This window comes from Stylophora pistillata, chromosome 11, assembly GCF_964205215.1.
Source record: "Stylophora pistillata chromosome 11, jaStyPist1.2, whole genome shotgun sequence".
Lineage (NCBI taxonomy): Eukaryota > Metazoa > Cnidaria > Anthozoa > Scleractinia > Pocilloporidae > Stylophora > Stylophora pistillata.
The window spans coordinates 825,853-849,665 of record NC_142529.1 but is presented as its reverse complement, the minus strand read 5'-3'; the positions used below and the strand labels follow the sequence as shown (position 1 = coordinate 849,665).

Here is a 23,813-nt window from a genome sequence, read left to right as displayed (position 1 = left end):
TCTACATCGCTCCGCGCGGAGAGACTTTTAATTTTAGAATGTATTTTAAAGATTGTTTGGAAAATTAGCAGCCAAAGAGGCAGGGGTATTGGATGACAGAATGCAGGCTCCGAAAGGGGCGTTCAGTTATAAAGTTCTAAATGAAACAAATATCTTATTGCCAAATGGGAAGATGTAGATGGTGTAATGGTTTGTTGAGACAACGACGAAAGAAATGATAATTTCTCCTAAATAAGATCTCCCCTTCAAATGCGATCGCTTAATAATTGAAATATGAAATTATATTAAAAGAAATTTACATTTTCGCGAAGGCACTCGACTCGTGATTACAATCGACACGGTGAATAGTAGGTGCTGTCAATCAAAATGCGTCAAAACACAACTGAATATCTGATAAGACTGTAAAACTTGATAATGCTTCTTTCACTGCTATTTTTCTTCTTTTGTCTTGTGTTTTTTTCTCTATAATACATAACTGTTGCAGCTTTGGTTTGTAGAACTGAGTATTTAAAAAAAATTGTTTGCCCAATTTAAAAATTACAATTTTCTTTGTTGCGTACCTTTATATTGAAGCTTAGTTGGGTTTGAGTTTCTTCCGGCTTTTACCACCAGCAAGAAGAGTGTTTCGGGCTCTGATCCATGTCTTCGGGAAAATTGCATATTAAGTGTGTCGGTAGCATATTTTGGGGGAACAGTCGCAATTTACGCAATCTTTTTGCTCAAGTTTCATTTCAAAGCATTTTTAAGTATTTATAAATGGTGAAATCTTTTGATAGAAATTCTGCGCCATAAAATTTTTACATATCATTTTTATCGTTATTATAATTATAATCATCATTTAAAAAAAAAAATATATGGATCACCACAAACGTTTGACCGCACGAGTTTCACCCAGCCTCGGAGAAACTGTTACATACATTTCACGCGTTACATACAGTATAGGTAACGCCATCATATTCAAGACACCCACAACAAGGCATATACGTTATTCTTTTATTAACGATCTAGCCACCCTTAGCACATTAGACTACCATGGCTGAGCTAATTACTGTAATGGTACTTGGTTTACCACTGGTTTTATTAAGTACTTTTTGCTTTTATTAATTACTTATTACTTTCTGCTGGATGTATTTCCCTCACAATTGTTATAACCTAACTATACTTGAATTAATAATTCCCCGATATATTTTCAACAAATTAATAAAATAAAGAGATATGATCTAGAATCAAAGAAAAACAATTTACTGATGTTCCCAAAGTCTTTATAACTAACATTTGAGGGAAGTGTTTCACTCGAGGAATATTTTTACTTCTAAAAAGTTTGTGACTGATTTTAGTATTCTTAAAAGTCATTCTCATTTTCAAAATAATTTGAGATTTTCATACAAGGATCCACTTTTCCCAATTAATTTCATGAATAACAAAACTTAACACTTTCACTCCCAAGAACTCACAATCGTCATAAGTGGATTGAGTTTGTTGGTTCTCTACTCTGCTCCAAGAGGTTTTTCTCCAGGTACTCTGGTTTTCCCCTCTCCTCAAAAACCATCATCATTTGAATTTATTTATAGTTTAAACATTATCATGTCTAAATAAAGGTATTATTATTATTATTATTATTGTTATTATTATTATCATTATTATTATTATTATTATCATTACACCATTGTTATTATGTTAGTTCAGAGAAGTTGCTATTGGATATTCAACTTATAGTCCCCAACTTGATATCTTTCTTTACTCTCAACACTTGTCTACTTGATACTGTATTGATTAGGTATGGAGAAATTCTGTCTTGGTCACTCATGGGAGTTAAAGGATTGAGCCCACAAATAATAACCTGAATTACACAACTCTTTCCCATTTGATCAGTTTTCTTTTGTGAGAGCATAGAACTTGCAATTTGCTAATCAGCGATTTTTGTTTTTTTGACACATGCTTTGGACATTGGAAAAAATTTGTAATTTTTCATTTGCAAAGATTTGGACCTGAAAACCTAAACAAGATAATCTATAAAAAATTACTAAACAGCAGAATATGACCACTGTTAGTGAGTTAAATCCATATCCAACTAGGAAACCTTCACCAACCATTAATAATTGAAGGCTTCATACACAAAGAATGATATCTGAAAATTATTTGCCAAAAGATAGGTGAGTATTTAACAATACTCACTGAACCCGAGAAAAATACCTAATAAACAACTTGTGAACAATTATATAAAATAAACAGTTGAGGAATTTGTCTCACATTCCAACAGTTTCTTATTGTTTGAAGAAATTTTTAGCAAGATAATCTTTGACTTTAGGCCATATTACATTTGTTTCCGTCCCAGAAAATGACTTAAGTGTTCCCTGTTTCCTGTAAACAAAACAAAAGAAAATGACTTCAAGTGTTCCTTGTTTCCTGAAAACAAAACACCATGATATGAAAACATCATAAAAAATGGAGTATCTATGAAGAGGAAATCACACAAAATGGTGCAAGATACTGTACTTGTTTGAACTTACGTATAAAAATCAATAAGTGGCTTTGTCATTTCCTCATACTGTTTTAATCTCTGTCGCACAGTCTCAGGCTACAGAAAAAGTGTCAGTATCAATACATGTTTGAATACTTTCATTAAGCTAATGCTTTTTTTTTTCAGCCCTTTCTTTTTCTATCACATGCAGTTGTTCTTGTTGTTAACTTAAGAACACTTGCTGATTAAGTAAAGGGCTTTTGATTTCAAAAAAGACGTCAACAATTTCACAGTAAATCAAATGACTAACCTTATCATCATCCCTTTGAACAAGATCCTCACCTGTGTCATCATCTTTTCCCTAAATGGAAATGAAATTGCTTTGTTTAAAACAACACACCTAATAAGTTCATAACCCCATAATCACTGCCTTGATTTTTTTTCAGTGAAGCTACCTTACTGTTTTGATACTATTCCTACTTGCAAACATCATCTTGAGAAGGCTGGAAAGGAGACCACTTGCTGTCTAAGTCTTGCATTTACCTTCTTGCCACCTTACAATTATTATTCCTAGGGAACACATAGGAACCTTCAGCCACCCCTGCTCCTCTCCATATCTACAGCTAAAATGGTTGAGGCCAACTTTGAACAACTTGTCTATCTCCTTGTTACAACTAAGAGCTGAGAGATTGAAGACAATGATTCTAAGATAAACACCAGCTCCTGTGGTAAACTGCTCTCCATTTCTTAATTAACTCACGTAATTATAAAGATGATGAAAAAGACCAATACCACTGTATTCTCATTAAATCAAAGTGTCACTTGATGTCATCCAAATGTCTTAAATAATAGAAACATTTTATGATTAAAACCCTTTCTAGGCTTAAACACTCAAATGGTAATATTCATAAAAGTTGCAGATCATTGCAAATTGAAAAATTTAACTGCACTTACTGGAACTTTAGGAGGGTTGAAATCCAAGTTGTATGTCTTCCCACTACCTGGATGTATCCAACGTTTCTAAGAAATAAAAATGTATCTCACTGTTCAGAGTAATCTGCAGAGTAACCACGAGCTATCATAACAAACTTCTTTGAACAACTGATTAGATTATTCTTGTTTGTGGGTCATGAGGGACCAACTGATGTCAACAAGGTACAAATTGATGTTTCAGGAATGGAAAAAAGAACTTACTGAAATTCTATCAATTATGGTGTCAAATGGAACATCTAAGTTTATTACAACATCAAGCTCCTGTTTATCGCCCAGCTTCCCTGCCTGCACAACAGTTCTTGGAAAACCTAAAAACAAATGTTTAAGTCAAAGAGATATTAAATACACATAAGGATCATGCCCAAGGGACTCCACCCTATGTGCCTGAGTCTTCTGTCCCCTGCCCCTACCCTCTTAGCCTCTTTTCTAAGACAGAAAACAGTCTCAAATTATGTAGAATTCACAGGTAAGCGACGAGCAATATAGAAATCACCGATGTGGTAAGACTTGTCACCCTAAGTGACACTGTTTTCATTTTTAGCAAGAAAAGTAAAAGTCCAGTTACAGGAAACCAATAAATAAAAGGGCCTTTCCCATAACAATACATATTAAGGAAAGAGTGATCCTTGCATTGAGTGGAAATAGTTTTTCTTCCCAACAGAAACGACCCTCTCCTTGCATTCCTCAAAAAATGGACGTTTTTAGAAGAGATACCTCGCTTATCAGTATCTGTTTACCACTCCAAATTTCGTACAGATCAAAGAGAGCTTTGGATAGCGTATAATGTCGATTAGCTTATGACTCTCAAAACACATCCAATTAAAATTAATTTCCTATTAAAACTGTAAACGCAATTTCCAGAATATGTGTATCATTTCGAATCACAGATCAGCTGAGATGTTTGAACATTGTACATATCCTAAGATTGTAAAATCCTAAAAGCTACCTCAGTTGATATGTAAATACCATCTAAAAGCCAGCTCTCTCCAGATAACTCCTTCATCTTGGCCATTATCAGTTCTATCATGACTTCGTCAGGTACAAGCCCTCCCTTTTCCACGATCGCTTTTGCTTTCAAGCCAACTTCTGTACCTTCTTTGATTTGGGATCGGAGCACATCTCCACTCGATAAGTGTGTTACCTTAAAAGTGCTAACAATGCGTTCAGAGACAGTTCCTTTACCCGATCCTGGAGGACCCATGATAAGAGCACGCACTGGCTTCGACGACATATTAGACAGGTGAATTTGGCGGATCTGACTGGTAGGTGTGAACGCCGCACGAAGTAGCCGAAGGCGACGGACAGAGTGCATAGCTTAGCTTTGCAAGTAGTATATAGGACTAAACGAAAAAAAAGTAATAGACTGGGAACTAAAAACATTTCGCTGACCAAATCCCAGCTGGCTCATAAATTTGCACGTGTGTGTGTGAGTTTTAAAATGGCGGACGCCGAACACAAGAAGAGGTATTGTGTCCAATTTTTTTCTCCTTGAAAACTCAGATTACAGGCGTTGTTCCGTTCTCTAGATGGTACCTATAGATAAAAAATATCACGAGAGTTAAGAAGCTGTCATTTTTGTTTAATCCATGGGGACACTCTGTATTGAGGACTTTTTTTCCTCAGCTGTTTCAAATGAACGCTGTGCAAAAAATTGTGCAAGTAGACAAGTGAACAATTTTATTCTGTCGTAATATACTTACGTTCTTTGCTTTTATTTCATCCAGTGGGTCAAGGAGCTTTAAGAAGAAATTCAAAGGGAAGGGTGATGATACAAAACGGAAATTTAAACCGAAAAAGTTTTCCAAGGATTTTAGGGGAGAGAATTCTCCTGGACAAAAACGTAAAGCTAGCGACACGAATGTAGACGATTACAGGAAAAAAACGTTCAAGGCCAAGAAGTGGAAAGGTGGAATAGAAATTCAAGTTGGGAAAAAAGGATATAGACGACATGACAACAACGATAAACATTTGTCAGTTAACGGTAAAGGATCACGGAATAGTTACATGAAAGAAAACTTTGTTGGTGATAAAGCCATGAAACGAAAGTTTAGTGATGGTAAGGGAACTGACTTTGGGAAAAGGAAGAAATTTTCCAGCTCATGGGAAGATAACAAAGGTGAGAGTTTAGTTTTGTTGTATATCTTGTCATCACCCTTTAACTCCCAAAGAGTGACTGGCATCTAATTTCTCCATACAATATCACCTCTGGATCAAACATCAAGGTCACGAGAAAGAAGGAAATGATCACCAACTAACCAAGCTCTTGATTGTAATACAAATTCTTCGTGTTAGTATCCTAGGAAGTGTTGATAGAATGGTATGGAGAATATACATACTGATGTTAGGTTGTCAAGGGTTCATAGTAACAGAGCTTTATAATGTAGTGCTGTAAAGTAGGCTGTCTGTGTGGCTTGATTTCTTTTCTAAGGAAATGTTAGCATGAGAACATTTAGATGAGAGTTGGCTCCTCTTTTGGTGCAGTTTTTTTTTTCCTGTTTCTTTCAAGTACAAGTGTAATAGATAGATAGATAGATAGATAGATAGAAACTTTATTAAGGTGTCAAAGAACCTTCTAGTTTGGGAGATATCCCATACTAATGCGAGGACACAAATAAAATGGATAAAAATTATTTACAAAGAATATTACCTACTTAAGAATAAAATTAAGTCATATCATGTATGAAAAAATATGAAATGAATTAAGAAGTACATAGAGCACAGCCCCTGCAGCCGCCATCTAATAGGGAGCTGAGGTCACGCTTACATATGCGGTTTTTGAAACTAGCTAATGTTGTGGCTGATCTGTCATAAGTTGTCAGTTTTACTCCATAATTTAGGTCCTAAATAGGGCAGTGAATGTTTGCCGTAAGTTATTGTGTTGTATCGAGGAATAGAAAAGTCGGCCTGTCTTAAAAATTATAGGAAGCGTTGTGTTTCTGAAATATATTACAATTATTCAAGGGGCTAAGATTGTGTTTAAACAACTGTGGAAGTTTATTACATGTACTCAGGGGTTTCATTAATGTTTTCAGCAGGAGGGTAACTGGTTTTCACAGGTGGGAAAAACTTTTTGAGCTGAACTTCTTTATAAGATAAATTTTCCTCTAGATTGTCAAACCAGATGGGCAAAACACGACCAATCAATTTGGTCTGGTGCCCAGGCCCTTAATGAAACACCTGTGTACTTGCATTTAATTTACGCAGAATTTTTTCAATAAATCTTAAATTTGGGTGTCTCCACTTCATCTTTTAGAATCTGATGAGAAGCCTAATATCTGGCAAATGAAGAAAAAGGAAAGAAAAGACTTTCGCCGCCAACAAGATGAAAACTATGATCTGGTTCACAGTCTTAAAAAATTGTATGAGACTATTAGGAGGTGTGTTAATTAGAAGCTTATGGGGCTACATATATGATTAAGCCAATTTGTTATTCCGATTAGCAAAAATATTCCATGTTGCCATGTATCTGTTCTGTAATAGATTTTAAAAAGTGACGGGCACAGGCAAGTTTGTTAGTGATGTTCTAACCACACTTTGAAAAGAAACGTCAAGGATCAGTTCAAGAGGCCACCAACTACATCTGTACCAGCTGCAACAAAGATTGCCACTCAAGAATCGGGCTTTTGAGCCACTCAAGAGCCCACCAACACTGATGCGCTGACCATTGCCTCTCCGAGACGAGGATGCCATTCAACCACACTTTGACATCTTCTGTCATCTGTTTTTGTGCAGACCCATGGCAACATTGAATTTGCTTGTTTTAAATGATGACAGAGCAAGCTGTTGTTATTGGTGATGTCATCTATGCTTCTGTCCTCAAGTAGATTATTTGTAGGAACCAATTAAAATGTGTATATAATTCAGCCCATGATAAAATTACTGTTGGTGCATCCTGTGTACTAGTGTACATGTACCAGTTCCAGAATGAATTCAACTTATAAGATAATGTGGATACAAATGTTTTTTGAGGACTCCTCTCAGCTCAACTATTATACTGATCAAAAGAAGAAATTGATGCTGCTGGAATTGATATTTTTTCATTTATTTATTTTTCAGAAAGAAGTGCTCCAAGGCAGAGAAGGCAGAATTGGTTGAAAAGATATTGAGTCTAATTGCTGGTCATACTCATGATGTGAGTACAAGCATTTAGGGATGAATCAAACTCCAAGCAAGTTATTCACATATTCCAGTTTCATTTCAAAAGATTTTTTTATTGATAATTGCTTTTCACCTCTCTCTATTTAATTGTAATTCCAGGTAATTTTCAAACATGACACTGGACGTGTGATTCAGGCTTGTGTTAAGTTTGGTACAATAGAGCAAAGACAGAAGTTATTTGAGCAGTTTAAAGGTAAACAAAAATTTTCTTTTAAAATTATAGGAACTATAAATTTATTTCAATTAAAAATGATTTCATAACTAATTCAAGTCTGGTTTCCATTTCTGCATTTTAGACGATTTTGGAGAACTTATCAAGTCAAAATATTCCAAGTTCTTTGTCAAAAAATTGTTAATATATGGGTAGGTACTTTCTCAGCATTGCTTAATTAACCCAACTTAGCAATTTTTACTCAATAGGATTCCAAGATGAGGGTTTTTCAATTTCATATTTTTAGTTCAGTCTGAATATAGATTTTAAACTGACAGTGATACTGTGTTATTTACTGATTTCTTTTTCATTATCAGAACTTACATGTTTTAAAGATAAATGAAATAAAGAGAAAAATGTATTCAAATTAATGGGAAACTTTGGTCTTTTCAATCAGAACAAAGAAACAGCGTGATGTTATTATCAAGTGCTTTTATGGGGAAGTTCGCAAACTCATCAGACATAAGGTGAGATTTATATAGCATAGTAATGCTGGCAAGGCATTTTATGACAATAGCTAATACATCAAGATGTATATTAATTTATGGCTAACTTAGTATATTTTTATTAATTTTTAGGAGGCATCATCTATTCTAGAAACTATATACAGTGATTATGCAAACTCTGCCCAAAAAGCCCATCTCATCCAGGAATTCTATGGAGCTGACTTTGCCTTTTTCAAGGTACTGTAATCTACCATAGAAAAACAAAAAATAAATAAATAAAAGGAATTGTGCATTCAAGTGTTATTTTGTTATCACTTGACTCTTCTAGATATTTTTAGAAAATGACCATAGATACAGATCCTATACATGTGATCTGTGTAATTTTACTGTATTGTTAAACATTATTATGTTAATGGTTATCTGTGATGAAAATCTTAAATAAGTTACATGATATAACCAACTTATACTTGTGGTTGTGCTTGTAGTTGTGCTTTCCTTAACTATCATCTGCCTTTGTAGTCAGCAGAGTTAAATTCATTGGAAAAAGTTTTGCAATCTGATCCAGCAAGGAAAGCTGGAATTCTCAAATACATGAAAGATGCCTTGTTGCCTCTTATAGACAGGTAAAGTTGGAAGATGAAAATATCTTTAATTAATAACCTTTAATTCTTTTTACTCTATATATCTGTATTAGCGATTCTTGTTTTTTGTCTGTCATACAAATCTTAGTATTCGATCAAACAATGATCCCTAGCTTGTGCATTATTGACCAAGTGCAAGGTTAAGATAGCTGGATATTGGCCCTGTTCTTTTTTTACATTTTTATGGACAGAGACCAAGTAGAGGTCCATAAAAATGCTTGATGAGAATCAGAGACTCAAGAATGACTTGTTTATTTCAAAAGCCAGGAAAGAAAGCCAGTTGTGTTTGTGGTACAATAAACCCATGAGGGTCATTTACGTTTTCTTTATTTTGACTGTCTTCTGCTGCTTTTGCACCATTGTCCAAAAGTAACAAACTTTGTAAGTTCACGTCTTTTGCGGGATCAAAGCTGTCAATTCCAAGCAGGCAAGATGGGTCCTTCTTGCCCTCTTGGGTAGCTGTCAGAACACAGGATTCACTTCATATTTCCCACAGTTGCTGCCAGCTGTGTTATAATTTTCTTTATTCCCATCACTTGTTTGCTTGATATTGTGTTGATATTGTGAAGAGGCATTCTGTCTCAAGTGGTCACTAATGGGAGTTGAAGGGGTTAAGCACTTTGTACCCATAGGCAAGTAATTATTATCAGTCAAAATCAAACTTTTTACATTAAACATGCTTAATATTCATGTAAATATATTTGAACACAGGATGAAAATCTGTACAATTATTTGTCAAAGTTTAAGATGATATTGTAATTAAATTTGTAGAGCTCATCAGTGGAGATAAACAGCATAATACTAATTTATTTTTTATTAATTTTTTTCCATAGATCTGTCATTGGCCATAGTATCATTCACAGAGTCCTTCTTGAATACCTCACATATGCTGATGAAAATGCAAGATCAGTACGTACTTCATCCTCTTTCTTGAACTACTACTTTGTGAAGCCTTACTTCTAATACATAGCTGTATCTTTTCTGTAGGAAATGATAGAGCTGATTAAAGATTCTGTTGTTCTCATTCTTCATACTCATGATGGAGCCAGAGTTGGTATGCATTGTTTGTGGCATGGAACAGTTAAGGTAAGTCTAGATTCTGTTGTCTATTTTTGTTGAGATCAGGTAACTTTTTAATTCTTTAAATACCTTCTGTGTGTCTCATATGTTTACCGATTACAATTTTATTAAGCTGTTTGCATAGTACCAATTATGAAGTAATTTTATTGAGCTTTTTGACTTAATAATACCTTGAGGAGTATGCCTGAGGGGTTAAGGTTGGAATAGAACGTTTTGATTAGTGAATGTAACTTTACTTATTCAAACCAACATATAGTGAGTTAGTAAAAATCACTTTAATTTAAAATAATTTCATTGTACAAACCCCCACCTTTATTTACAGACTAATGTTTTGTTTTTGTATATTTTTCAAGGATCGTAAAGTACTTGTCAAATCCTTCAAGAGTTATTATGTGAAGATTTGCAAAGTAAGAATTGTATTGTGCTGTGGTATGATATAATTCATATGTCAGGAGGTCTTTCGCTTCCCTTATAGCACACTTCTTATCAGCTAGTCCACCAATGTCTTAGGTCAGTTCCTTACAGACTCAAGTTGGTTCCCTAACATTATAGGTTAGTTAGCAAATAACATTATACATTCACTTTGTTCCCTGACATCCCAAAAAAGTTAATTAACTTCTTACACAAGGGCTCAAATTAAATTTCAACTTGGGCTTTACTCAGTGTTACTTATCACCCTATATCTAACTTAAATCTTTATCTTTATCTTTATTAATCTTTAATAATAATTATGCACAAGTTAGCGATAATGAGATGCCAAAGCCAGAGGCTTATATGGCATAGGTCAGAGAGTTACAATCTGCTACTAAATTACAGTCATGAAATGTTGGGCCATTGTGTGTATCTCTCTTGGATTTCAGAGGTATAAGCATAAAGTTTAACATAATTATCCAAAGAGAAGTGTTGTTACATCTCCATCTTTGACTCAAAGATATGATGGGAACAGTTGATCATGAGAACAATTCTACAAACATGAGTAGTTGACTTAAAAATTAAGCCTTGCTCTCTAACTGGCAGGAAGAATTTGGACATCTTGTACTGTTGGCACTATTTGACTGTGTTGACGACACAGTGCTTGTCAAGAAGATCATGTTCCTGGTGAGATTAAGACTGCTTTTTCCTCCAAGTTTATGCATGTGGCTGGTTTGTCAAACAGATGATGATTGAGGTGTGGGAGAAATCTTAAAACAGGTCATTTTTTTTCAAAGACACTTTTAAACAGATACTCGGGGAATTGATTGTAATTGTTTGGAGTGAGCATCTGACTCCCAATTAAAGCCCACAAAGAAATGCAATGCCTTCAGTTAGGAGAATCATCTTTACATCTTGAAATTGAAGATTTTTAGTATAACTTGTAGAACTGGAGACTTTGGTAAGTAACAACAAATTCATGAATATGTTGTAGTTCAATTTTATCCTTGGTTCAAATTTTATTTTCCTTCGTTTCAAACTCATTATCATACACTAACATGACCGAGAACAAAGGAAAATAAAATTTGAACCAAGTATAAAATTGAACTACAACATATACAAGGAAGATTGACAAATTAAATGACTTTGAGGCAAAATATAGTGGACATTTGCTATCAGAAAAAACTACTGCGTGACGTTATAGATGATTTTTTTTCTCCCATTACTTGCCAGGAAATCCAGCCATCTCTCCAGGAGTTAGCTGCAGATACGTATGGAAGGAAAGTGTTAATGTACCTGCTCTGTCCCCGAAGCCCTGCCCATTTTCATCCCACTACAGTGGAGCTGCTCAAGAAAGGGGATGGAAACTCCAACAGGTGAAGTACCAAAAGTTTTTCCTTTGATTCTTTTTGACCAGTTGCAATAACAGTCCAAGTCTTGATAATATAAAAACCCAGACTTTGTCTAGCTTGTTGTGAATAAGAGTTTCTTATTCCTGCTAATATCCCTTGAACACGACATAAGTTCATTCATTTCTGCTTGGCAAAGGAGAAAGTTTGTACCAGTGTTGGGCTCCTTACCTTGTGTTGAAATAGCAGTTTTTTTCAATAAGCAGCTGCAGGTCTACAAAATTAATGTAAACTGTGAATTTTTTAATCAGATTTATCCACTTTTCAGGTTTGACCAGTCATTTATTTTCTCTACCATTAATTGTTCCTTTTTTCCCATTATTTTTCCTTATTTCAGCAAAAAAGATTCACATCAGAGGCAAAATGAACTTCTTGAAGGAATTTCACCCACTCTGTTGGAGCTGATAGAGAAAAATGGTGAAGAGTTGTTATTTGATAAAGGAGGCTGTCAACTTGTTCTAGCTGCTCTTCTTAAATGTGCAGGTACAATTACCTGATAATTTCAACTAAAATTTTTTCTTTGTCCAGTCAAACCGTCTTTGTTTGGACACAAATCATTTGTAATCAAAGAAATATTTGCTACATCATGACTATCTCATTAAATCTGAGCCACCCATGAAATAGATGTATTTAGCACACTTTTCTTGTATGATTTTGGGTACTAGCATTGGATTTTAGACAACTTCTGCATGAAATTGGTTTCACCTTATCCTTAAATGTAAATCCGGCCGGACCAACACTCGAGGTCTTAAAATATTTGAGAAGAATATGCTACCTCTCTATAACATCAAGAAATGGTTAGATATTCTAGTCTTCTCGGATAGGGATGAATAAATGAAGGTCCCGTCTCCTGCAGGGTTAGGGGTAGGGGACAAAACTTTCCCACGCACGAGATTACTGTGTGATGGATGTCCTCCCCTGGGGTGGGATGGGTGGGTCAGGGTTGGTTTAGGTGGGTGAACCTAGTAGGGGACTACTTGTGCTATTGTTCTCTCACCTGTGCACTGTACAAATCTATAAAAAAAACAAACAAACAAACAATCAAACAATTTCAATTTTATTCATTTTGAAGGAGATGTGAAGCCTGCTGTGATGGCAATTGTGAATTTAGCTAACAAAGATCTTAATCCCTCGACTGAAGACGAAGTAAGAAGAATCTTTGAATTGAATTAGTGATTTACTTTATGGTTTATTTGTTTCTATTAATCTATTCTGGTGCTAGGCTCGATTGCCGGCTGCTGTTCAGGAACTGGAGCCCATGCTCCTCTCCTCTCCTCTCCTAGGCCTAACTCCAACCTCCTCCTCTCTTCTCGAGGAGGAACGAATAGACTGGACTCGATAAGGCGGCAGAAATTGAGCCTATTCTGCTGCCTTCTTGTGGGCGATCACTCTTTTCTAAGATTGCTGGTGAATTCTTTCAGTATATGTAACACAATTTTTACGTATGACATTTAATTGTCATCCCTGCTAAGGATCATGTAGTGAAGAGTGCAGCGGGTCATTTTGCTTTGAAGAGGCTCATTAACCAGGACAAGGAAAGACTACAGTTTGAAAAGAAAGGTAAAAGTGTTGGTATGTGTGTTGGGGACTGGGGCGGACCATAGATAAGATTTTTGACTGAAACATTTGTCCAATTAAGTGTATTGCTTTTCATCTCGAGTTTGATCTGAAATGTGGGAATAAATCGGTTCTGTTTCACAAACGTGATTTGGGACTTGTTAGGGAAAATGAATGTTTTACCATGGTTGGCTGTAATATCACCATCTGATCAGTCAATTTGCCACAAGATAAGATAAAGATAAGAGTACAGACAATGCTACTCGCATCAACGTGTTACGCATCATATTCTCCATACTATTCTGTATACATTTCCTAATGTGCTGACAAGGAGAATTTTTTCAACAATCAAGGGCTGCTTCAGTGAATGATCATTTGCTGTATTCTCCTGACCTTAGTATGTGACTGAGGGGTGATAATGTAAGAAGAAAATATATGTTAATCACTCTCAGCGTGTTCTTTTCCATCCTATCGTTTTTACGCGTTATTTATTTGCGTTTCTCGCTCTGTTCCTTTTGTTTGTCCATAGGTTTATCCTCTCCCTCTTTCATTTTCTTGGAAGTTACAGTTTCTTCTGTGATTAATATCTATTTCTTTTCCTATTATTTACAAAATCAAAATAGTTTAAAGATGTCTTTCTTTCCACATAGATGAAGTGCTGTTCAGTAAACTGCTGCTTGATAACACTGATCCTCGTATGTTGTTCGAGTGGTGTAAGGTGAACAGAGGAGCTTTTGTGGTCGCGAGGTGAGCTCGATGCTGTTGAGTAATCTTGTCGTTTGTCATGCTATCTTACCCGGAGATGTGCTTCTCCTTGAAATTTGCAGCCTATTATCTAGTATTTCAACTACTTTGATTTTAAATTTTGGATATTGTTTTTCTTGCAGTTTACTCGAGAGTTCCGTCCCCGGAGTTTCAGATACAGTAAAGACACATTTACAACCTCGTATTTCAAAACTGAAGAAACACGATTCCAAAGGCGTGCAGATCGTGTTAAAACTTCTCTCAAATTGATCGCGACGACAGAATTGATCGTGCCTCATCCCCCTACCCTCCCCTCCCCCTTCCATTCCGCTTTTACTCTCTCTCTCTCTCTCGCTGGGGGGAAAGTGATGGGATGTACAAAGATGCATGTCGATAGGATTCAGCCAATACCACTAAAAGTGTAGATTCCAGTGAGGTGAGGTAGAGATGAGTTTTTAAAGTTTGCCCTCAAAGCTGACCATCAAACTTTATCCCCATTGTTAGTTGAACTTCTATTGAGGTCAGAGGGTCCAGTTTAGATAAAATTTCATCTCGCTGCGCGACAGTGAAGTTCGAAAATTCAGGAATAATGTTAATGATAACTGAGTAAAGCTGCTTCTGTTACAATGAACAATTATTGAGTATAACTTGCCCTGATGTTGGTTACTTTCGTTTAATTGTGTAATCGACCACCCGTCGTTCTTCGTTTATACGTTCGGTTATCTATCGTGTTTCGTCTTTCGCTTGTCGATCGTGAGTTTGTTTATCGTGCGTCAGTCATTACTTTCGTTCATTTTTTGCTGATTGTTTGTTCGCTTGTGCGCTTGACACTCGTTACTGAGACACACTTCTTTTTATTACAAGCTTGGAAACATTACATTGAATTTATCATTCAAAAAGTTCGACGAAATTTACAGTTTACTGAACCATTAACGATCACATAGAGGCTACCAATGTTCCTGAAAACGATAGTGTTACAAAAACCTAAGCAAGCCTGCACCCCCTCCCCCTTTGGAAGCTTTTATCAATTTCCTTGCCTTTCAGAAAGGGTCTTATTGTGGAGGGAGAGGGGAGGGGAGGGGAGGGCTTGATTAAAACTTACAGAGGGCATTGTGGGATCGTTGTTGTTCTTTTGAATTGTCACCTAGATATAATGATTATTATGCACAGTAAAAACGTGCCTTTGGTCGAATACCGACGTTACTTAAAATGAAAGCTTATATAGACTTAAGAGTACAAGTATATGTTGTACTGTAAAGCCATCTCGTTCAAACAGATGGCAACGAACGTGACATTTAAGAGTTCTCGATCAGGGGGGGAGGGCAGAAAGAAGCCTTGTAGAGCAAAAGACATGTCAGTGAGCGGGGGTGGGAGCTTAATTGAACAGTTACTTTATTTATCCTGCGATTTTGCGACCGAAAGTTAATCAGTAGCTGTACCATGTGATGTACTTTCTAAAAACAGTTTGGAAAACTTTGTTTTACCGATGTCAATGTTACAGAACTACTTAATAGAACTCTAAGATACGTTATCCAAGGCACTACAATATCTGAACTGCTGTAATTTACTGTAAATCAACCAACGAGCTGACATTACTGTCAGCACCGACTAAAACCTCTAATACTTGTTGTGCTCTCCGTTAGTGCTCCTTAAAAAGAGGCACTGGGAACCAAGCTATCCAGGTTGTTTAATTTTCTTCACTGTGGTAAAAAGATAAAAAACGAAAAGTGAAGCGTGAAGCGTGATCTCATGGTAGAACTCGCTCGACTTGTCTCTTTGGAACATTTTATGTTCGTTTTAAGTGATAATTAAAGTGAAACAAAGGTCTAATCGTTTGAAAAGAAAATAATTTTACAAAGTAAACTACTGATCGGTCGCTCCAGCTGTTTCTCTTTTGAAGCCTTGTAGTATGTTTCTCCATAATATCCTAAGCTTTATTTGATCCTATAAAAAAGGGGCAAGTGTATTACGTTACGTAATTGAAAGAATTCCTCAAGATCTTTCCCTTGATCCTTAGAGGGCTTAGAGGTCCTTCTCTGAAGTGACCACCTTTAGAGAATTCAGAATAAACTCGAGAAGGCCAGTCCTATCACGAGTGTTCTTTGGGTTAAAGGAATAATAGGATGAATGTAAGGGGCATCCCTTGAGATCCCTCGAGGCTTGGAGGTGCCGCAAGGACATAGATTGTTCCCTCCCTATCCATAGTAACAACCTCTGAAGAACTTACCCCTTTTCCTCAAGAAAAAAAAAAATGATCGAAGTGTCATCAAATATATAATTGAAAATAGCCAGTCCTAAGAATCTGCGAACTGGTTATCTCCATAAAAAGTAACTTTCTAGAATTAGCGGCCCCTAATTGTCAAAAAAATGCGCCTTTTGTAAAAACTCAGCGCAGCTTATATACAGAAAAGACATCTCGTCACCAGTTCATTCATGTAGGATCAAGGGCGTAGCCGGTGGGGGTCCTGGGGTGCTCGTGACCCCCCCCCCCCCCTTTGGTAAGTCTTCTTTAGAGCAAACAACCTACAATATTCAGGTGGCGAAAACGCGATGACAATATCTTGGCCGTAAAAGCCATTGATATGGGCCTTCATGCTGCGATAATACGACTGAGCCCGCTGATACACGCGGGAGATCGGAGAGCAGCGATGAAGATGGTGAGTAGCCTCTGTGACCCCCGTTTGAAAAATCCTGGCTACGCCCCTGAGGGTATAGCTGGAGGCTGTATCTCGCCTTTACTGGAGGATCTTACCTATCTTTCCTCTGTTCATTTAAACTGAACCAGTTTCTTGGTGGTTTAAGACCGCGTTTGCTATTACTGAGAAAATTGTAACGACTTACTTCCGTAGTACACAGCAAACAGCTACAGTAATAGACACCATACCCAGAAATATAACGGCAATAGCTACGGCCAGCAGAATCACTATCACCTTGCGATCTGTGAAAACGAAAATCATTTTCTAACACTGAGCTGAAACTGCGAAGTTAGGATTATTATCTTCTCACTCATCATAACTGATATTCAGTCCGGTTAACGTGAGCATCTACCATCCCATAATCCAAAAACAAACAACTGATAACAAGTCAGGGTTAATGTTGAGCTAGCGGGGGGGGGGGGGGGTAGGTGCGCAGTTGCTCAGATACTGAGATAGATAAACCCTTTCACTCCCACGATCTCATTAATAATTCTCCTTACTCTCTGCCATACAATTCGTATGATGTTAGTTTGGAGAATTTGGTATTAGATCAACTAAAAATCCCCATGTTGATATTTTTCTGTATTCTCAACAGTTGTCTGCTTGGTATCGTATTTATAGTGTAAGGAAAAATTCTGTCGTGGTCACGCAGGGGAATGAAAGGGTTAAAGGGAATCCAATATCTATCTCTGCCAAAGGGACATAAAATACTAAAGGATCTAAAATTGCCAGGATACTTACCAATTTCTTCCATACCAGTCCCCTTATCTTTGCCTCCTTCTTTTCCTGGCTTTCCAGTAGTTGATGTTGGTGATGTTGAGGGCTCCATTGGTTGTGACGTGGTTGGTAACGTGGTTTTGGACGGAGATAGGGACATGGTTTGTGAAGTGGGTGTGACCGAGGACTCTAACATCACTTGTGTCACTATAAGCGTGGCTGTTTGAGGTGACATGGGTTGTGACATCGAAGGTGTTGGGATGAGCTGTGACATTGCGGGTGATTGAGATTGTGACATCGTGTCCTGAGTGGGTGATGGTGATGGTGAGTCAGGTTCTGCTACTGAGGTAGGACCCACTGATGTCGAGGCTAAATGATGGGGAAAAAATTGAAGACGCTTAAAATCACCTGACTGTTAATAAATTTATAAAGGCTGATAGTTTCGAAAGAAACTGTTTGGGGCTGCGTCGGTGGGAGTAACGAAATAATTTGGATATATCAACAAAGTTGAAGTGGTAAATTGGCCACCGTAACGATTACACAAGCTGACGTTTCGAGCGTTAGCCCTTCGTCAGAACGTAGTTAATAAATTTGGCTTGTTTAGAGAATAAGACTGTCGCCGCATTTTCTCGTTACCCCTTGTTTGAAATCGATATCAGCCTTACTGTATCATCTGGGCAACCAGCCCCTACAGCCCTTGGAATAGATGTTTTCCCGTCATTTTTTCCCTATTAATCATTGATCTATTATGTTGTTTTTGTTTCCACCATTGTTTTAAAAAAATTAATATGTCTTAAGATTATAATAATGATGATGATGATCGCTTATTCAACCTTTTTGCAGCATACACTGAATTACAAAGCGGGTCATTAATGACAAATACTTATATGTTACACCTAAATATAACTATTAGAGATATCAATTAAATGTAAATATTGAATACTATGTAAATATTAAATACTATGAATATTAAGACGAATCTTAATTTGGTATTTTAAACGTGGTTCTGGTATTTGATGGTGCAAAAATTTCCGAATCTATTAGATCTTGGAGAGGCAGGTACAGACACAGTTTCTCCTGTCCTAAGGGCATATTATGGTCTTGTGAATGCACAACGCGGCACTAACTTTCGTAGTAGGTCGGAAGAAGAGTGACTTCGCTTGAGGAATGTTATGCACGCATCCTCCCTCCTCTGGCACAGAAAAATTAAGCCTGATTTTCTTAAGACCGATGTCACTTGTTATTTCCTCACCAGTTATCTAAGTTGAAGCGTATGATATCTACCTTACTTAATGAAGCTGGACAGTAAGAATTGACGAGCAAATTCACCGATGCATTTTTCCATTTTCTGAATACTGGGCACAGCGTTTTGTGAATGATGATAATGGTTTATCTAAAACTGTATTTTAAATGAGAGTATTGATGGGCCAAGTTCAATGTATCAATACCTTGACTTCCTTTTGAGGCTTTCAGAACAGTTTTCTGCATATGTTTTTTTTTTTTTGTTTTTTTGTTAGAGGACCTTTAAGCAAATGAAAATCATATTAGCAAATTTCAATTAAAAAAAAAAAAAAAACTTGATTGTCTTGTAAGGCTTCAAGTAGGGCGACGTTTTATTATCGAGATATCGAGCATTGTCTCATTAATATCAGCAAGGAGCCTTGATAATTGTTATCTTCCAGCCAAAAGCAAGTTCACAGCCCATCTGTGAGAAGTTCGAAACCACCATGTTGTCATGATAATAGATACATCCTAACTAGCTGTAAAGCTCGATAGATGAGCTAACAATAGAGTTTTGATGCCGTTAAACATTCAATAATTTTAACGATCGCTAACGCGTGTCTTTTGAAAGCGAAGTCAGTAGTATCACAAACCTGTTTCATTTGATCTCATTTTTATTCTTAGATAGAAACTCATGTTTTCGTATCGAGAAGAGAAAACCTTTGAACAGATTTAAAGCTTACTGCAGTCTTCGTCGTATTGCGTTCTCCAGTTATGTGTTAGTACACTCTTAAATGTCAGTTCATGCCGGGCTATCTGAAAAAAAGTGCGAGATATAAAACCGGATGCTCGATGGGAGCTGGATTCACCGGCCCCTAAACGTAGATGATGTACTATTTGTTATCTCTACCCTAAGGTTGATCGTCGAAAAAAATTTGGAATATACCTTTGAGAGGTACCAGAAAAAATTGCTAAATACCAATTCTCAGAAAAGAGTACTTTTTTCGACAATTGTTCTAGTATTGCATTGCTCTCACTTTAATGATTTTAGCTTTCGTTTTTCAAGTGGTTCCATCACGTGTAATTAAAAGGTATGACAAGAACCTCATTAAAAGTCGGTATAAATTAAGCAACTGTGGGAGAGAGAGAAGTAGCTAATGATATATATTTGATAGAGTTTTGCATAGTACGATAAACGACACTTGATGTTGTAGTGTCTTTAAGAGGTTCAACTACCAACACATTGTCTGGTGAACGGGTCAGTCACGAAGTAATTTGCAACGGGTAATGTGGGATAATAAAACACGATTAAATAGAGTCTGGAAGTATTGATCTACAAGAGTTCTTTAAAAATATCCTGAAAGTAAGGCGTTTAAAAGTCCTCGTCGGTATGAACTATTACTCTGAATGGTTATCAGGGTAATATTTCAACATTTCGCGATCTGGTGATATTGTGTTTTGCTTTGATTGCAGTTTACACGGCAACCGCAATAAATGTTGGTTAAATAATTGAATTAATTTCAAGCGGATCATTTTGAATCTACAACAAGAACGGAAATAATTTTTACATCTTAAAGTATCACTTTCGGCGGTATGAACGCCACCATTTCGCCAGTATTTTTAATTTTCGCGTTATTAATCTAAATAGTTTCAATCTAGAACACAATATTATTATCATTATGATAATATGTAAATTCATAACTCTCAGGAAGATGGGAAGTGCTTCCATTTCTGCCTTTTTTATTTTTTTCAGCTGGAATTTACACTTGCCGTTTCCCCTGAAATCAAAGTTTTCGCTCGAGCGATTTAACTATGGTGTGTCTTGCGCCTGATCTAAACGTAACAAGACCGCAAGAAAAGGATAAAGACTTTCTCAAAATAAAAAAATTATCTTGAAATTTGGATTCTTTTATAGTAACGTGGGTTTAGTTTTAGCTGGTTAGAGCTAAGGAAAGAAAACCCCCGAAGGGTTCAACAACTGGTCATAGGTGTGCCCCAAAGCAAGTGTGTAGAGCGTCAAAAGACTTCATTTTAGAAGTGTTTATTACGATATTCTGGCAAGCAACAGCAGGAATTGTTTCATTCTTAAAGCCTTTTTTACAATATCATGGCAACTAAAGGAATGAAAACACCTCTTGCACCTTTTAAAACTGTTCTCAATTCTTTTACCTGAGTCGCCTTTTGTCACTTCGCTGCAGCTGTGGGTGAGTTGGGAAAATTTAGTCTCGGAGAAAAAAAATCTTAAGGAAACACTTTTGGAACTCAGGTTGTTGGTATTAAGAAAAACAGCTAAAATATATCGCAAGAGAATGAGAATACCCAAGCAATCATAAGAAGTTAATAATTCGTTACTTTCTTGAATTGTTGTGACTACAGATTATTCTTCTCAACGTATAACTACAACTATCTCGTGTTAAAAAGTTAATGAACACCGAGACAGTTTCTTGAAATATTCGCCGAATCGAGCTACCACAAACTTCCACCTGAAGCATAAATGTCGTGTTTTTAAATTCTGTTGAAGCTAGATAACTGTTCTCAGCAATAAAAATAAGTTATTCTACTTACGGGACTGGCCAAATACCCCACCAATCACGAACACAACGATAAATGCGATCACTCTCGCCCTGGTACTGCACGCCATGTTGCTCTGTTGCTGTACTTTGAACGTTTAAGCGGGGTTTGATTATAAACTCCTTGGCAAGGATTGTCTTGTCTATAATTAGATATTGATCGTGACGCCGTCAAATGTTGCCTGCCTAATATTACTGTCCTTGCTGATTTTCTGATATGCTCCCAGAAGGTAGTTGTGAATAATATGGTCTAAGTTTAACTAAAACCATGAGTTATCAATTAGGTCAAGACTATGGACCAACAAAGGGACATCTCAGTGAAAATACTAAGTGGCCTTTTTATCTCATTAGCTGAAATGAGTAGATAAGATTGTATTTAAATTGGCGAGAGACAGTGAAATTGGTGTAAACGGGCGTTAACAAATTATGACGAGCCAACAAATCGTAAGGGTGACTGAGTAAGGGCGACGGTTCAAAACCCCCTAACAAGCGGGTGCTAGTGTCATTAGGCTACATAGCTCAGTATTCGGCTAACACATTACCATTCTGTAGATATATATGTATGTTATTCAACAGCCGGGAGGCTGGGAAATTTTGGGATAATTTTGGGCTGGGAAAATTTTGGGTATTGGGAAAACCTGTGCCCGAGGTCTTGGATACCGCCCGAGGCCGCCAGGCCGAGGGCGGTACTCAAGACAGAGAACGCAGTTTTCCCAATACGGACTGACCTGGGATGGTGAATAACATTTTTATGTAACTGGTATGACAGACACACACGAGTTAAATGACCAAGCGACGATCTTCTCATAAAAAAAAAACCCACTTTTGTTTATTTCCAACGCCGATTAACCTTCGAAGATTTACCTCTGTTCCGTTTTAAAATGTTACGGAAAGTCAAATTGTAATTGAATGCAAATTGATGTTTTGGAGTTGTCAGTCAGCTTCTTTGTTTTCTGCAATGGTGTGTAAAATCTTGTCTTTCTTCCACCGAAAAGTTAAAGTCAGTGAAATTCTTTCCGGCTGGACACATGGGGATTTAATGCGACTTTAATTCATCGAATTCCTTCGGTTTCTGTCGTGAAATTTAGGGTAGAAATGTCCAGATTCAAGGCAATTGCGAAGAATAGGCGGAAGTTTATCTATAGAAGAACTCAAAACTTCGCTCAACGTTTCACAAACGAAGAAATTGTGTTAAAGAATTCAGATATTAACGAATGAGAGTCACATTGATCAAAGTAATTGTTAACTGCAACTACCTCTCGTTTTAACTTTCGGAGTTAACTTTTGTGAAGGATTATTAGATAACGAGATGTTTTAGGCCGCGTGTCAATCTCTTTAAAAGCAAATTTAGTACCACAAAACTTATTTCGAAATCAATTTTTGCGGAAAAACCAAAGTGATTTCAGAGCGAGAGAAAAGAAAGGATTAATGTTATTTATCGCCAAAAGGTCGTGACCGAATTCTTCGTCTACAAATTCGGCTCAGCCGGTAAAATGAGATATATTATTTGTGAAAAATTGCAACGAAACTTGTGATGTTCTGCTAAGTGACTCAAGCGAAGCAGATACCGTCTGCTGTGAGAGGGCCGGATGGGAGAATACTGCCCGCTCTCGGAACCAATCAGATCGCAGGATTTATAGAATACCCCCTGCGCATGAGCTGAGAAAAAAGTAAAATCCAGAAACTATCTGAAGTGTTAATTTATCGGCAGTGTTTGCTTCTCACTGTTCAGGGTAAAAAATATGGAACATTTGAACTTCGTACTGGTTTACCTCTGCCTTTGCATTGGCAAAGGTTACTATAGTAATGATGTTTGATGCAAGAGTAAATGAAACCTTTGGACATAGTTAATAGAGGGGACTGGTTATGAAGGCCGGCATACACCAGAGAGCTAGGTTATTGTTCGAGTTTATCGAAGCCAACCAAGCGTGACCGTGCACACACACATTCAAGATGGCTGGGAGCTAGAAGACTTGTGTACGTGGTTTGATCTGTTTCTAAAGCGTCATGATGTAGTTCTGTCCACCGGGGCAGTTTATTTAAGTATCTAAACTCGAAATTACAATGCCGAGCGACAACTGTGCCATGTTTGGTTGCGGTACATGTCGTAGAACGAAAGGAACCGGCATATTTAAGTTGCCCTCGCTGCGAAATGCCGAGTATGAAAAATGGCGCGCAGAGTGACTAAATCAGCTGACCAAAACAAGAATTATCGACAAAGATTTCCAAAGTAAAATCGATAAAGGAAATGTATTTACATGTGAGAAGCATTTCGATCCAAAGGATATCGAAACGTGTAAGTACTCGAGTAATTTTTGTACTTTCAATTCTGTTCGGCCAGCTCACAAACCTACACGCTTACTGCAGTACCAACAGCAGTTGTCGTGCTTATTCTTATTAATATCGCTTTTCTTTTTTAACTGGTCAACCAGCATCAATAGTCGAAACGAAAACATTAAATTCTATTTACAATATTTTTTGTGACTATCATTATTGAG

General features: G+C 36.8%; 3 protein-coding genes across 4 annotated transcripts; 1 reads left to right on the top strand and 2 right to left on the bottom strand.

The window, feature by feature from the left end:
* Window positions 1–979: 979 nt before the first annotated feature.
* LOC111323892 (GTP:AMP phosphotransferase AK3, mitochondrial) lies at window positions 980–4,766 on the bottom strand. Its single transcript, XM_022927337.2, has 6 exons — window positions 4,421–4,766; window positions 3,656–3,762; window positions 3,416–3,481; window positions 2,772–2,822; window positions 2,511–2,578; window positions 980–2,361 (listed from the first exon to the last, which is right to left on the bottom strand). The coding sequence occupies exons 1-6, from the start codon at window positions 4,764–4,766 to the stop codon at window positions 2,265–2,267; spliced, it is 735 nt and encodes a 244-aa protein (XP_022783072.1). The 3' UTR covers window positions 980–2,264.
* Window positions 4,753–15,941, top strand: LOC111323891 (pumilio homolog 3). The gene is made up of 19 exons (XM_022927336.2): window positions 4,753–4,918; window positions 5,179–5,570; window positions 6,708–6,831; window positions 7,511–7,586; window positions 7,712–7,805; window positions 7,909–7,975; window positions 8,221–8,290; window positions 8,402–8,506; window positions 8,789–8,892; window positions 9,744–9,819; window positions 9,898–9,996; window positions 10,344–10,397; window positions 11,008–11,088; window positions 11,635–11,777; window positions 12,148–12,293; window positions 12,883–12,956; window positions 13,283–13,370; window positions 14,018–14,114; window positions 14,255–15,941. The coding sequence occupies exons 1-19, from the start codon at window positions 4,893–4,895 to the stop codon at window positions 14,379–14,381; spliced, it is 2,043 nt and encodes a 680-aa protein (XP_022783071.1). The 5' UTR covers window positions 4,753–4,892; the 3' UTR covers window positions 14,382–15,941.
* On the bottom strand, window positions 14,946–21,471 carry LOC111323894 (uncharacterized). 2 transcript variants are annotated; one of them, XM_088738895.1, is made up of 6 exons: window positions 21,311–21,405; window positions 19,489–19,561; window positions 18,973–19,046; window positions 17,549–17,893; window positions 16,953–17,049; window positions 14,946–16,055 (listed from the first exon to the last, which is right to left on the bottom strand). In XM_088738895.1, exons 3-6 carry the CDS (start codon window positions 19,010–19,012, stop codon window positions 16,046–16,048), a joined length of 492 nt encoding a protein of 163 aa, XP_088595021.1. In that variant the 5' UTR covers window positions 19,013–19,046; window positions 19,489–19,561; window positions 21,311–21,405; the 3' UTR covers window positions 14,946–16,045. The 2 variants fall into 2 exon arrangements, with proteins under 2 accessions (XP_088595021.1, XP_022783073.1); XM_022927338.2 differs by lacking the exons at window positions 18,973–19,046; window positions 19,489–19,561 and having other exon boundaries at window positions 21,311–21,471.
* Between the last annotated feature and the right edge of the window lie 2,342 nt (window positions 21,472–23,813).

Bases quoted from the DNA above. Each gene is read 5' to 3' on its own strand.
- LOC111323892 (XM_022927337.2), bottom strand. From the start codon at position 4,766: ATGCACTCTGTCCGTCGCCTTCGGCTACTTCGTGCGGCGTTCACACCT. The intron at 2,823-3,415 runs GTAAGTGCAGTT...ATTTCCATTTAG, and splicing joins TCAACCCTCCTAAAGTTCCA to GGAAAAGATGATGACACAGG. The intron at 2,579-2,771 runs GTTAGTCATTTG...CTTTTTCTGTAG, and splicing joins TTCAAAGGGATGATGATAAG to CCTGAGACTGTGCGACAGAG.
- LOC111323891 (XM_022927336.2), top strand. From the start codon at position 4,893: ATGGCGGACGCCGAACACAAGAAGAG. The intron at 9,820-9,897 runs GTACGTACTTCA...TCTTTTCTGTAG, and splicing joins CTGATGAAAATGCAAGATCA to GAAATGATAGAGCTGATTAA. The intron at 9,997-10,343 runs GTAAGTCTAGAT...ATATTTTTCAAG, and splicing joins TGTGGCATGGAACAGTTAAG to GATCGTAAAGTACTTGTCAA.
- LOC111323894 (XM_022927338.2), bottom strand. From the start codon at position 21,386: ATGGCGTGCAGTACCAGGGCGAGAGTGATCGCATTTATCGTTGTGTTC. The intron at 17,894-21,310 runs GTAAGTAGAATA...CCCATCATTTAG, and splicing joins TGGGGTATTTGGCCAGTCCC to CCTCGACATCAGTGGGTCCT. The intron at 17,050-17,548 runs GTAAGTATCCTG...TCGTTTTCACAG, and splicing joins GACTGGTATGGAAGAAATTG to ATCGCAAGGTGATAGTGATT.